This window comes from Diplotaxodon limnothrissa, linkage group LG17 (genome assembly GCF_057381915.1).
Source record: "Diplotaxodon limnothrissa isolate DT_005_m linkage group LG17, D_limnothrissa_male_GT1.1, whole genome shotgun sequence".
In the NCBI taxonomy this organism is placed as follows: Eukaryota; Metazoa; Chordata; class Actinopteri; order Cichliformes; family Cichlidae; genus Diplotaxodon; species Diplotaxodon limnothrissa.
This window is the reverse complement of record NC_140612.1, coordinates 41,637,442-41,652,788: the sequence shown is the minus strand read 5'-3', so window position 1 is coordinate 41,652,788 and position 15,347 is coordinate 41,637,442. Positions and strand designations below refer to the sequence as shown.

The following is a 15,347-nucleotide window of genomic DNA, read 5'->3' as shown; positions in this document are numbered from 1 at the left end:
CTCATATTTATCCGCAACTCCTTAAAGGCCAGTCCGTGAAAATATTGTCGGGCATAAACCGTCCGTGGCGCAAAAAAGGTTGGAGACCGCTGATTAAGAGGACCCGAGGGAAGCTCGGAAAGCTAAGCAGAAGTTATTTGGAGAGGAGAGTAGTTTATTTTGATGCACCTGCTGTTTTCTTTGCAAATTTGCATCATAGGATTGTTTTTTTGTTTTTCCTGCAGTATATAAAAATTGCTGTATCTCCAAAATAAAACTATGAAGTAGAGCTGGGCGATAGAACGATAACGATATGTATCGCGATATAACTTTTTCTCGATAGAAAAATGAAACTATTGCGATAGACCTCGCCGCTCTTGTCCTCTTAAAAAAAAAAAAAAAAAAAAAAAGGGGAAAAAAAGAACAGCCAATCCAAATTAAGTAGCGCAGAGCCGAACCAATCACAGCCGCAGCGTCACGTCACGTGACTTGTTACGTACAGCACAAGTGCCAAGCCGCACATGTGTATTTGTTTGGGAAGCAGCCAGCCACCGTACCGCCCGGGTAATGGAGGACTAGAAAAATCAACCGAGCGTGACCGAAGAGAAAACAGATGATGGTTCCAACGCCGGAGAGATTGTCGAACGGAAGAGCCACAGAAGCTCCGTAGTGTGAAGGTATTTCGGCTATTTCAAGTCTGACAAAAAACAGAGTAGCTGCACTGTAAATTGTGCCGAAAGCAAGTCTGGAAATACAATAAACTGGTGCATGCGCTACGTCCACACGTACCCGGGTATTTTTGAAAACGCAGATTTTTCTATGCGTTTGCACCTTTCGTCCACACGTAAGGCCCAGACAAGGTGTGTCCTAGGATGTTTAAGGCGTGTGCTGCTGAACTTGGGGAGCCGCTACAACGAGTCTTCAACCTCAGTCTGCGACTGGGGAGAGTGCCCACCCTATGGAAGACATCCTGCATCGTCCCGGTCCCCAAAAGGAACCGGCCCAATGAGCTGAATGACTTCCGACCGGTGGCACTGACGTCACATCTTATGAAGACTCTAGAGCGGCTCTTCCTCAACCTCCTCCGACCACAGGTACAACATGCCCAGGACCCACTACAGTTTGCATACAAGGCGGGTGTCGGAGTGGAGGATGCCATCCTGTACCTCCTACACAGAGCCCACTCACACCTGGATGGGGGAAAAGGCACGGTCAGGATCCTGTTTCTTGACTTTTCCAGTGCCTTTAATACCATCCAGTCCCGTCTGCTTCAGGAAAAACTGAACAGGATGGAGGTGGACCCCTGCCTGGTGGCTTGGATCTCCGACTACCTCACCGACAGACCACAGTACGTCAGGCTGAAGGACATCACGTCTGACACAGTGGTCAGCAGCACAGGAGCACCACAGGGAACTGTGCTGTCCCCTCTTCTCTTCACCCTGTACACCTCTGACTTCTGCTACAACTCTGAATTATGCCACATTCAGAAGTTTGCAGATGACACGGCCATCATGGGGTGTATCTGGGATGATCAGGAAGAGGAGTACAGAAGTCTGGTGAGGAACTTTGTCGCATGGAGTCACACAAACCACCTGCAACTCAACACCTCAAAGACTAAGGAACTGGTTGTGGACTTCGGGAGGTCCAGAGAAGGTCCACTGCCGGTTCAGATAGAGGGGGAGGAGGTGGAGGTGGTCAACAAGTACAAGTACCTCGGGCTGTGGGTGGACAATAAATTGGACTGGTCATGCAACACAGAGCACCTGTATAAAAAAGCCCAAAGCCGACTGTACTTCCTCAGGAGGCTGAGGTCTTTTAACATCTGCAGGAAGCTCCTGAGGATGTTTTACCAGTCGGTGGTTGCTGGAGTACTTTTCTATGCTGTGGTGTGCTGGGGGAGCAGCACAGCAAAGAGGGACTCATCCAGGCTGGAGAAACTGATCAGGAGGGCTGGCTCTGTGGTCGGCATGAAGCTGGACACTCTGGTGACAGTGGCAGAGAAAAGGACATTAAAGAAACTGATGGACATTATGAACAATGCCAGGCATCCTCTGCACACGGCCATAAACAACCAGAAGAGTCTGTTCAGTGACAGGTTGCTTCTCCCCAAGACAAGAACTAACAGACTTAAAAACTCCTTTGTCCCACACGCCATCAGACTGTTTAACTCCTCTCTGGAGGGGAGAGGGAGGGGAAACAGGAGGACAAAGGAGGGGGGAACAACTAAGCTGTAGTGCCTCTGCACCTCACTGTGCAATACCTTGTGCAATACTTTTTGTAAATAGTCAACAGTGCAATAGACTCAATACTTGAAATGTGCAATTCACTTGTATTTTTATTTTTTATTCCTATTTATTCTATTTATCCCCTTTGTATATTTTATTTATATTTGTTTCTGTATTTATATGTGTGTGTGTGTGTGTGTGTGTGTGTGTGTGTGTGTGTGTGTATGTATATATATATATATATATATATATATATATATATATATATATATATATATATATATATATATATATCCCACGTAGCCGGTTACCAAGATTACGTGAAGTTCCCTCAGAAGGTCTGCTAGATGATGTTAATGCAGCACTACGGGCAATACCTACAACCACGATTACCGACACTAACAAGCTGATCTACAATACAGCAACAGTGATCAGTGAGATGCTTGGCTACAAGTTGAACAGCGACAAGGGGCAGTACCCTCCATGGAGAAGGAGGCTAGAGGGCAAGATCAAAGTAGCACGGAGGGAGGTTAGCCAACTAACGGAGTTGCAGAAAGGTGCGACAAATAAGGTGCCTAAGAAATACAGCAAGCTGTCCATACCTGAGGCCTTGGAAACTGCCAAGCAAAGACTTACAGCCTTGGCCAGCCGCTTGAGGAGGTACACCAGAGAGATAGAAGGCAGGAGAATAAACCAGCTGTTCTCCACAGAACCAGCAAAGGTGTACTCTCAGTGGCAAGGGAACAATAAGAGAACAGCACCACCAAGGCTGGAGACGGAGCAATACTGGAAGAGCATATGGGAGAAGGATGCAACCCATAACGGCAATGCTCAGTGGCTAGAGGATCTGAGGGCTGACCACAGCGACCTCCCTGAACAGGGTCCAGTAACCATCACAGTGGCAGATATCCAAGAAAGGGTCTCCAGTATGAAGAGTTGGACAGCACCAGGGCCCGACATGGTTCACGCCTACTGGCTGAAGAAGCTGACTGCACTCCACGAGCGTCTGGCAGCACAAATGAACCAGCTGCTAGTTAACGAGAGACACCCGGAATGGCTAACTGAAGGCCGGACGGTCCTGATCCCCAAGGACCCCAAGAAGGGACCGGTCCCCTCCAACTACCGACCAATAACCTGCCTCAGTACTACATGGAAGCTCCTGTCAGGCATCATATCGGCTAAGATGAACAGGCACATGGGTCAATACATGAGCGGGACACAGAAAGGAATTGGCAAGAATACCAGAGGCGCAAAACACCAGCTACTGGTAGACAGAACAATCAGCCGAGACTGCAAGACCAGACTGACCAACCTGTGCACTGCCTGGATTGATTACAAGAAGGCCTATGACTCAATGCCCCACAGCTGGATACTGGAATGCCTAGAATTGTACAAGATCAATGGGACCCTAAGAGCCTTCATCAGGAACTCAATGGGGATGTGGCGTACAACACTAGAGGCCAACTCCAAGCCCATAGCACAAGTCACCATCAAGTGCGGGATCTACCAAGGAGATGCTCTGTCCCCACTGCTGTTCTGCATAGGCCTGAACCCCCTCAGTGAGATCATTAACAAGACTGGCTACGGATACCGACTACAGAACGGAGCAGTTGTCAGCCACCTCCTGTACATGGATGACATCAAGCTGTATGCCAAGAGTGAACGAGACATCGATTCACTGATCCACACTACCAGGCTATACAGCAATGACATTGGAATGTCGTTCGGACTGGAGAAGTGTAGTCGGATGGTAACAAAGAGAGGGAAGGTAGTCAGAACTGAGGGGATTGAACTACCAGAAGGCAACATTGCAGACATAGAGGACAGTTACAAGTACTTGGGGATCCCACAGGCGAATGGGAACCATGAAGAGGCCGCTAGAAAAGCTGCAACCACCAAGTACCTGCAGAGGGTCAGGCAAGTCCTGAGGAGTCAGCTGAATGGTAAGAACAAGATCCGGGCCATCAACACGTACGCCCTGCCCGTGATCAGGTACCCTGCTGGGGTAATAGGCTGGCCAAAGGAGGAGATAGAAGCCACTGACATAAAGACAAGAAAGCTCCTTACCATGCATGGAGGGTTTCACCCCAAATCCAGCACCCTGAGGCTGTACGCTAAGCGGAAGGAAGGGGGCCGGGGACTGGTGAGTGTCAGCACCACAGTCCAGGATGAGACAACGAACATCCAAGAATACATTAGGAAGATGGCCCCAACTGACCGAGTGCTCAGTGAATACCTCAGGCAGCAGAAACCCAAGAAAGAGGAGGGAGACGAGGAACCATCATGGAAGGACAGGCCCCTGCACGGTATGTACCACCGGCAGATAGAGGAGGTGGCTGATATCCAGAAATCCTACCAGTGGCTGGACAAAGCTGGACTGAAAGACAGCACAGAGGCACTAATCATGGCAGCACAAGAACAAGCTCTGAGCACAAGATCCATAGAGGCTGGGGTCTATCACACCAGGCAAGACCCCAGGTGCAGGCTGTGTAAAGATGCCCCAGAGACAATCCAGCACATAACAGCAGGGTGCAAGATGCTAGCAGGCAAGGCATACATGGAACGCCATAACCAAGTGGCCGGCATAGTGTACAGGAACATCTGTGCCGAGTATAACCTGGAAGTCCCGAGGTCAAAATGGGAGATGCCCCCAAGGGTGGTGGAGAATGACCGAGCTAAGATCCTGTGGGACTTCCAGATACAGACGGACAAAATGGTGGTGGCTAACCAACCGGACATAGTGGTGGTAGACAAACAGAAGAAGATGGCCGTAGTGATCGATGTAGCGGTTCCGAATGACAGCAATATCAGGAAGAAGGAACACGAGAAGCTGGAGAAATACCAAGGGCTCAGAGAAGAGCTCGAGAGGATGTGGAGGGTGAAGGTAACGGTGGTCCCCGTGGTAATCGGAGCACTAGGTGCGGTGACTCCCAAGCTAGGCGAGTGGCTCCAGCAGATCCCAGGAACAACATCGGAGATCTCTGTCCAGAAGAGCGCAGTCCTGGGAACAGCTAAGATACTGCGCAGGACCCTCAAGCTCCCAGGCCTCTGGTAGAGGACCCGAGCTTGAAGGATAAACCGCCCGCAGGGGCGTGCTGGGTGTTTTTTATATATATAACAATTCTGTAACTGTAACTTCGGTCGTTGCTGTGCTTTTTTTGGAAATCGAATTTCCCAGAGGAACCCACCCGAGGGATTAATAAAGTTCTATCTTATCTTATCTTAAACGGCGTTTTTGGTCACTGAAAACGAAGATTTTTGAAAACTCCGTTTTTGCATTTACGTGTGGACCAGAAAAACGGAGAAAACGCAGCGTCAAAGGTGTGCGCATTTTTTGACGTCACACTGTGCGCCACGTTATTGTTTCGGTGAAATGAATTTCTACAATACTGTTAATTCTACTCTCTGCAGTGTTTAAATGCTTACATATACACACAGTTACTGTCCCTCCACACATACGACTCGGTTCTGCTTCTATGCCCCAGCTTTGTTTACTTTTTCCCCACCGAGGCTTCTAGACTTCTGATTGGCCAACATTTCTGCACGGTTAGGAATCTAGCGCCACCTGCTGCTTTGGCATGTTCATAGCAGCGTTTTCCTTCATTTCTGCCTTTATGTGTGGACGGGATTATTTTTTAAAACGGAAAATCTCCGTTTTCAAAAATACCCGTGTACGTGTGGACGTAGCCTCAGTCTCTGACTGGAAGCGCTAATTCATCATTCGGCTTTTGTCAGACTAAAGTAACTGTTAAAACTGTTTGAAAAGCTAAGCTATACAACAAGGAGAGATTGAGAATTTCCTTTTAGTTCTCAGTTTATTTGATATTGACAAAAGTTAGTCAGTTTTGTCTGTTCTTCTGTAAAACAAACTAAGATTTATTTTTAGAATTAATATTTTGTTTCTAAGTGGAATTGACAGTTTAGTCTGTTTCATTTGTTCTATTTTGAAACTTAAACGCTTTAGCGACTGCCTTTTGTGTAGTTTGCAATATTTGTCTTTATTTATCTGAAAAAGTCTCATGTTCCTTAAGTACATCTACCCTGTTGAACTTATTATGGGAAATAAATATTTAAATAAAAACAAGCTGCTGATTATTTCACAATTTACTTGTGAGCAACGGCACATTTAAATCTTACAAATATAGTTATTTGGCTGATATCGTGATAGATATCGTTATCGCCTGAAATGAAAAAAACATATCGTGATATGAAAAAAATCTTATATCGCCCAGCTCTATTATGAAGACACTCAAAATAAATTTCCTGTTGTTGTAAACTATTTTTTGCAACTTTTTTGTATTTAAAGTTTTGAGGGATAAACCTCTTAAATTTCTCCAAGTAGAAATATATGTAAAAACAAAACAAAAGCGATTTTCAATTTTTTTTGTAGTTTATTGCACTTTTTTGCAATTAATGTAGTTACTATGGACTTAATGCATACATATTATTAAAATATGGGCTATAACAGTTGCATAGCAACTTGAAATGCTCCCACAAATGGCACTACAACATGTAAAAAACTAATATAAGCTCTGGCGGACTTGGTTCTATAGTAGGTCTTAAAGGGTTAAATAAATATCGTCAAATAATCGAGATCTCAATTTCAGTGAAAATAATCGTGATTATCATTTTTGCCATAATCGAGCAGCCCTACCTTCAGGTCAGGTGTAAACACACCTGACTGTGAAGGGCTTTGTCTGGAGCCTTTTGTCATAAACTGAGGCAGATCACTTGGTGATCAGACTTTTCAGTGTCTTTGGTTCAGCTGAAAAGGTATTTCTGATGTTGCTGGTAGAGCAGGGCGACCAAAAGTATTCATCACCATATACATTTGAAAATTTGCAATAACGATATAACTGACGATATAATTGATGTGAGACAAAATACTTTACAACTCCACAACTTTATTAGTGCAAACAAAAAAAACACCTCATCAATGTATTTTGACTTAAACAAGCAGCTGTTTTGTTTTTTTTTATCTGCATTAAAGTTATATAAACATTTAACAGTGCAAATGCAAATTCCTCACTGACAGTTTAACCAAAAGGCATTTCCAGTGGAAACTGGCCGACATATCCTCAGCATAACCATGTATAACATCCACAAAACTTAAAAAGAGGTCATACACACACAATACGGTAACATGTTGAAGCACAGTACGTATCACTCCGCTAGGCTCCGCCTACGATAGCCGTAATGCTCCGACAATCCATCAAGTGCGGCTTCGTAGCTTAGCAAAGTCGTACTGAAACATTTTCGAGCGCCGTGCACATAAAATCGTTTCGAGGTCAGTAAACACAACCAGAGTTCATACATAAGGCACACGGGATTATAAGGGGCTCTGTCGACTTTCAGAAAAATCAAAGGATTGATTTTAAGTGCGCCGTATTTTCCAAACAATACGGTAATAACGACGGCCCGCTAGCATGCGCTACCAAAAATAGTGCTTTGTTGTGTATCTGACGGACGAAAGCTAAACCAGTTCCACACCAGTGAAGCTGCAGCATTTTTACAAACCAGTTCAGATTCATCTGTTTCATTCAACGATCCGCTTTCGCTCTTCTCATTCTCCGTCACAGCCATGTGCGTATGTAAACAAAGGCACTGCGCATGCGCGTTTTACCCATATTCTATCGTTATATTTCATTTTCTTATCGTTGCCCAACATTACACCGGTATCACTGTGAACGGTATGATATGGCCCAGCCCTGGTTGCTGGAGCAGTGGTCCAGTGTTCATTTCTCCTGGTGGGGAAGGTCACAAACTAATGTGGTTTGAGCATGTTTTTCCCATGATTGCAGTGGTTAAAATCTCCCAGAATGATAACAGCGGCATCAGGATATGTGTTTTCATATTCATTAATCCTGGTGTTGGCCAGAGGGGCCGATAGTGCGATATGGCAGCCTGGCTTCTGTCAGTCTGCCCCAGGGCAGCTGTGGCTACAACTGTAGCTGCCTCCACCGGTGTGTGAATGTGAGAGTGAATGAATAGTGGCATTGTAAAGCGCTATATAAATGCAATCCATTATTATTATTATTAATCATGTCATGTTGCTCCTTTAATGCAGCCTCCTCTTCAGTGCAGGGGGGTATGTACACAACACTCACAGTGATGCATTGCAATTCTCTGGGCAGGTACAATGGCATTAGCTTCAGGGTCAAATGCTTCGGCCTGTTCCTAGGAGGGCTCCCAGTCAGGGGCCGGCCTAGCGTCGAGTCAGTACAGCCTGATAGCTCAGGGTAGGATTCCAGGAAGCACTGCGCTCTCTCAGTTGTAATAAGGTCATGCGATCATAGCGAACTTTTGTATAGTGTGTCTTAACACTATACAAGGGTTGGCAGTTTGCCTTGTAATCGGAAGGTTGCCGGTTCGAGCCCCGGCTCCAACAGTGTTGGTCGTTGTGTCCTTGGGCGAGACACTTCGCCCGTTGCCTACTGGTGGTGGTCAGAGGGCCCGGTGGCGCCAGTGTCCGGCAGCCTCGCCTCTGTCAGTGCGCCCCAGGGCGGCTGTGGCTACAATGTAGCTGCCATCATCAGTGTGTGAATGTGTGTGTGAATGGGTGGACCCCCATGATCGGAAGGTCGGCGGTTCGAATCCACTTAACGGCTACCCTGAGGTACCCCTGAGCAAGGTACCGTCCCTACACACTGCTCCCTGGGCGCCTGCTTAGTGGGCTGCCCACTGCTTCACTGAGTGAATGGGTCAAATGCAGAGGAAAAACAAGTAATTTCCCCATGGGGATCAATAAAGTATCCATTATTATTATTATCCATTATTATTAAAGCGCTTTGGGGTCCTTAGGGACCAAGTAAAGCGCTTTACAAATACAGACCATTTACCATTTAACTCAGTACAACAAAAAAAAAGTAACTTGACTTGGAGAGCTGACCGCCAAGAGTGGAGTTATACTGGGTGGTTCAATTCTTTGGAATTGTTAGCCTGTTTGCCCATTGATTCATCTTATTGATTCCACTTGAACTACAATCAGCTGATTTCAGTTTGTGTGCCAGAGCAGTAAAATAGTCGTGCAATCTAGAACCTGGACGTGGACATGCTTTTATTTTCATTGCACAAATGGATAAGAGCGCAATGTTACACTGGAAGCTGCATCAGGATAGAAACAACTGCATTATACTGCAAGCAAACCTTTGGCTCGTTGCAAGTATCTGCACAGACAGCCTGCTAACACTAAGCTAGCCAAGAATGTTAAAGCTGAGTGCTGAACCCGGCCCAGCAGCCACAGCCTGAACTTCAGCAGCAATGAGCCTCCATCTCTACCTGTTCATATTTTCCCAACAACTGTGGCAATTCTAACAAAATCTACTCGTGCAAATTCTCAAGTCTGGACTGTCAAAATGAAAGTAAGCATTGCTTTATGAACTCATAGTGTTAAATTTGAACATGTCTGTTTTTTTCAGTTGATTTCTTTTTTTTGGAGTATGCAGGTCAGGTGTTATGACTGGGAAATACTTACATTTCTATAGGTGTATTATATATGTGTATTTATTAACAGCCAGCAGTATGTTTTAAAGTGTTACAGTACTGAACATAGCTGTTAATAGTCAAAATCTTGGATGTGCACATTTCTGACAAAATTCATATTCGAACAGGCTCACACGAAATGAGATGTTCAGTAGGAGTTCCCTTTTACTTATTATTTTCTGTGAGGAACCCCACAAATCACCATACTTCATCATCATATTATTATTATAATTATTATTGTGCTTTATGAGCCAAAATGGTCACTCTGGTGCACCTGCCACTAAGACTTCCATCTTTTTAAAACACTGTAATAAAAAACATTGTGCTGCAGTCATTTTCACACTAATAGCTTTTATTCGTCACTGTGCTTTACAACCATCATTGTAATATTTGCAAATATACCAATGAATGTTTTTGCTGTTCTTTGTCAGTCTTTAGATTTATATTTCAGACCATGAGACATGCGCTACAAAATAATACGCTGTGACTTTGTTTTTACTTCTTTTAGCCAGACATATCATATAAAGCAGTTACACTGAAAAAACTGTTTGTGTTTTAGGAGCAGTGACTGTCGTGTGTGAGGTGTCCCAGCGTATTGACGACAATACCCGGCACCATGAGAACCACTTGGAGCTTTGCCGTGTGCAGAAACTGCTGAAAGGGAGAAAGATGAAGGTGTTGGCTCCAGGTTAGATCCTCTCATTAAATATTCCTTTGATCTCCTTCAAGAACTACCTCTATACATCTTCTCTGTTGCTGCATCTATTGCATGCATGCATCTATGCCTTCTGGGACACACTGGGGGAGAGAGGAAAACCAGACCAGCACACATAAACTAAAGGGGAAGTGAGGTCATTAAGAAGAAACTCATCCGTACTGTTCAAAATTCATAAATAGCAGAGCCTTATTTAGAAGTGTGCAACAAGTCCAATCGTGAGATTTCCTCATTACTAAATATTCTACAGCTGTTTGTGGAAAACTGGGAAAGACGGCAACTCGGCCACAAAGTGGGAGGCCGTGTAAGATCACAGCGTCAGAGAAGGCTGCGGCACATTGAGTAGAGGTCACTAAGTTTCAATAAAGTCAGTCACTACAGACCTCCAAACTCCATGTGACCTCTTGGTTTCCATGGCTGAGCAGCTGCATCCAAGTTTCACTAACCACAATGCAAAGTGTCGTGTGTGGTGGCACGCTGCCACTGGAAGTGGAAGTGGAGATGTGGTCTCTGTGACGGTGTTTCTTTGCCCGGCGATCCGATGGATGAGTCTTGGTTTAGCAGTTGTCAGGGGAATGGTGCTGCCTGCACTGTGCCCAGGATGGTGGAGGTGGGATTTTAGTCTGAGGCCCCTTAGTTCCAGTGACAGGAACTCATAATGCTGGAGCAAAGACATTTTGGACCATTTCATGCTCCCAACTTTGTGGGAACAATTTTAAGGATGGCCCCTTCCTGAGCTTGGTGTGGAAGATCTTGACCAGCCGGAGTCCTTCCCCACAGCCTCCTTCATCAGTTTCTGACCTCACAAGTGCTTCTGGAATAATGGTCAACCTTCACAGAAGATTTGAAGCTGTGGGCCGGCATATTAAACTCTTTGGATTAAAGCAAATAATCAGTATAGTGTATGCTACACATCATATCAATAATAATTAGTGAACCATCAGGTTCTGTTCTGTTATTTCCCCACAGCCCTGTGCTTCCAGCCACTCCACGCCCTGCTGGTATTTGTCCTGGATGTCGCTGCTGCCACTGTCCCCCACGACCAGTCATCTCGTGGACTCAAAGTTAAAAAGGAAGCCAAAATGTGTTGTCTGGGAGTGTGTGCTGGATTTGAGGAAATACATGTATGCATGATGTCCTGAGTCTGTGTTTGTGTGCTTGGATATGAAGGCGTGTTTTCCGTGAGTATGTGTGGCTGTTTGTGTTGTACGGGCTGGAAGTGGCGGCTGAATAGCAGCTCTTCTTTCTAATGCCGATGTGGGCATTAGTTTCAAAAGCTTTCTCTCATCCAAGTTCTCAGGCCCTCAAAACTCTGCTGTCAGCTTCCTTTCCAGCCAATAAAGCTCTGGTCCCACCAGGCAGACTTCAGAGCTGAAGGAGTACCACCTCACCCCGCAACCCCACACCGACTCATTCTCCTTCCTCCCCACCAATGCCACCTCTAATGTGGGTAAAAGAAAAGCTGCCTTTGACAGATGAGAAGCATTGGAGCCCCTCAAACATATTAAGTAGCTCTGTAGGAGATGGGGGGGGGGGGGGGGGGGGGGTGTTTGTGCGCCACAAAGCCTGAATCAATGGGACATCAGTGCAGCAGGCAGCAGCCTCTTTCCCTGGGAGGCCACAGCTTTATGTCTGCCTGTCTGTTCCTTTATTTTAAAACAAAGATGTCTCACATTTTATATCGTGCTTCACATGGATTCGCCCCTTGTGTCCTTTATGTTATTGATAGTTTCACACAAGTTTCCTTATGCATCATCTACCATTTCTCTGTCTGTTTTTTCTAATCACATTACATTATGATTAATACAAGCTTCAATAAATAGAAAGTAGAAAAGTTATTCTGTACTGAATTGTCTTTAAAGTACAAAAATCATACATTTCTTTTATATTGAGTTCAATATAACAGCTATTACGTAGGGCTGCTCAATTAATCGAATTTTAATCACGATTACGATCTGGGCTTTCAACGATCATTAAAAATGACTGAGCCGATTATTAGCCCCTCCCTCATTTATCCGCGACACCTTAAAGGCCGGTCCGTGAAAATATTGTCGGGCATAAACCGGTCCGTGGCGCAAAAAAGGGTGGAGACCGCTGATTAAGAGGACCCGAGGGAAGCTCGGAAAGCTAAGCAGAAGTTATTTGGAGAGTGACTGCGGTTGGTTGAAAAGAGTTTAAAAAAAAAAAAAAACTTCAGTGGTGTTGCACACTATGTTATATTATTTTTTAAAGTCATTGTTAACCCTTTAAAGCCGGTCAGAGCAGCACGCTCCGTTTTGCGTAACTATTTTTAAATCCCTGTAGAACCTGAACCGTGTAAGCTAGCGCAATAATTTGTTTTGCATATGAAACCGGAGGAGTTGTACTTACATCTGATGCCATCAGCTTGTCCTCGGTCACGGTTTCGTTCCACATAAAGCTTTGCAAAAACTGCATAAAAAGCGCTTGCAGGAACAAAAACATAATATTCCAGAAACACGCTTTGCCGATCCGATCAGCTGTTCGTAACACTTCCCACAGTGAAATGATGCACATGCTGTTTTCTTTGCAAATTTGCATCATAGGATTGTTTTTTGTTTTTCCTGCAGTATATAAAAATTGCTGTATCTCCAAAATAAAACTATGAAGACACTCAAAATAAATTTCCTGTGGTGGGAAACTATTTTTTGCAACTTTATTGTATTTAAAGTTTTGAGGGATAAACCTCTTAAACTTCTCCAAGTAGAAATATATGTAAACAAAACAAAAGCGATTTTCAATTTTTTTTGTAGTTTATTGCACCTTTTTGCAATTTATGTAATTACTATGCACTTAATGCATACATATTATTAAAATATGGGCTATAACAGTTGTATTGATGTATAGCAACTTGAAATGCTCCCACAAATGGCACTACAGCATGTAAAAAAAATATATAAGCTCTGGTGGACTTGGTTCTATAGTAGGTCTTAAAGGGTTAAATAAATATCGTCAAATAATCGTGATCTCAATTTCAGTGAAAATAATCGTGATTATCATTTTTGCCATAATCGAGCAGCCCTACTATTACGTTATATTATACACAGATATTCTAACAAGAAGAGGATTTTTTAATCTCTCAGTTGATGATTAGTTGAACTCAATGGGGAGTCGAGTCAAAGTTAAATCATTTACGTGAAAAAGTGAACGCTCATCTCTGAACCAAGGAGAAGGCTAGATGACATATTTTAACGTCTTACGATGCTGCAGCCACCCCCCGCTCTCTGTGAACGGGACTTGTGGCTGTTGATCATGGCAGTGACATTTTGCATATTATTGATCATGAAACTGACCTCATGGCTCATTGTTGGTCAGTGTTTTAGGCAGGCAGATATACCGTGTAAAAGGTTAAGACAAACTGCAGCCAGCTGAGACTGACGAAGTCACTTAAGAGAGTGATGAAATAGTTCTAGCACAGAAAACACTGTCCATGTATGCATGTGAGCACAAGTGGTTGTCTGTCTCCGTGTTGGACACAAAGAAAATGAGTGGATGGTTGTTAAAAATATGATTTTTCTGCTCATTCTTTATCAATATCCATTGTTATACAAAAATACATGTTATGAGTTATATCTGCGATTTGATTGATTACTTTGATATTTTACTGACTTGACAGCTGTAGTATTGTTCAATCTTTCTACTCTTGCATTCAACAATTCAGTAGATTTCAGTGGAGCTTAGTACAACGCCCCCAACACTGGCCACTCCCAAACAATGAGGATGAAGTACGTGCGGACTCGACACACCCACCAACACTAACCCTGACTTACCCTCAGTCTGCTGGATCTGTTATTCTCCAGGGCCCTATTTCAGGAAGCCGGTTTAGAAAACTCAGAGTGAAAAACGATACTCAGGGTTGAGTAACCCCGAACTGTCCAACTCGGAATATTCGGTTTCAGAAAGGCTGATAACAATTAGTTCAGTCAACGCGGAGTTGCTTTAACCCCAAATTAAGCGCGCGCACGAGGATACATAAAGCCCTGATTAGTGGAGCACAGATTAAGCGAGTCACCATGGAGACGGAGGGAAAGAAGGCGCGGTCAATGTATTTCACAGCGCTTGAGGCCGAAATTCTGATGGCAGCATATGCCGATAACATGCAAATTCCACGGAAAAAAGTAACACAGCCTCAGCTGCAAAAGAAAGAGAGCATGCATGGCAAAACATAGCCGACAGAGTCAATGCGTGAGTGTTAATTTAAACACTGATCTAGGGATTTCCACCCATTTAACACGTTATTTTATCATATGTTATTTTATTTTTTATTTCATACATTTTATTTTGTGATGTGATGTGAGCGCAGGTGCAACCCAACAGGCCCCAAACGTTCCTGGCAGCAAGTAAAAATGAAATATAAAAATATAGTCCAAACAGGTAAGGTGTAATTGTATTATGAGCCATAGTGCTTGGTCTGTTTGTCCGATGTAAATCAATTGCAGTTAGAGGCTACATTAATTTCCCCTCTGTAAGCACATATTGTAGTTATCTGAGCACATTACAAGTACATATTTGCTTACTCTGTATGCTCAAATGTGACCCGTTATAGCCAACAGAAAAAAAGCGGAGGCCCGAAAAACAGGTGGGGGTCCTCCACCACCACCACTCACAGAGGCTGAGCAGTTGGCTTCCACATTTGTGATAATGTTGGCAGCATCACATATGATCTTCACAGTGCAGAGAACACAAATTAGCATCCATTACTATAATGAAATAATTTGTTAGTTTGAAATGCTACAGGGAACTATGTACCTGTACATTAATGCTGTGGAAAGACTTCCTGTTCACATAGTCTCCTTCATTTACTGAAGGAGCAATGATTGGAATGTGAGTGCCATCTATACAGCCAATCACGCCTGGGAACCGTGAGAATAAATGTAAAATTTAAGTAGTAGTTCAAATATCACCACATCATGAATTAAGTTCTGTTC

At 44.1% G+C, this 15,347-nt stretch overlaps 1 protein-coding gene across 1 annotated transcript in view; it reads left to right on the top strand.

Annotated features, from left to right (window-relative positions):
• Positions 1 to 15,347, top strand: part of arhgef39 (Rho guanine nucleotide exchange factor (GEF) 39) — a 68,217-nt gene that overhangs the window by 32,789 nt on the left and 20,081 nt on the right. Inside the window, exon 7 of the mRNA XM_085376244.1 lies at positions 10,246 to 10,374. Within this exon, the coding sequence (XP_085232370.1) occupies positions 10,246 to 10,374 (129 nt within the window). The remainder of the gene's footprint in view (positions 1 to 10,245; positions 10,375 to 15,347) is intronic.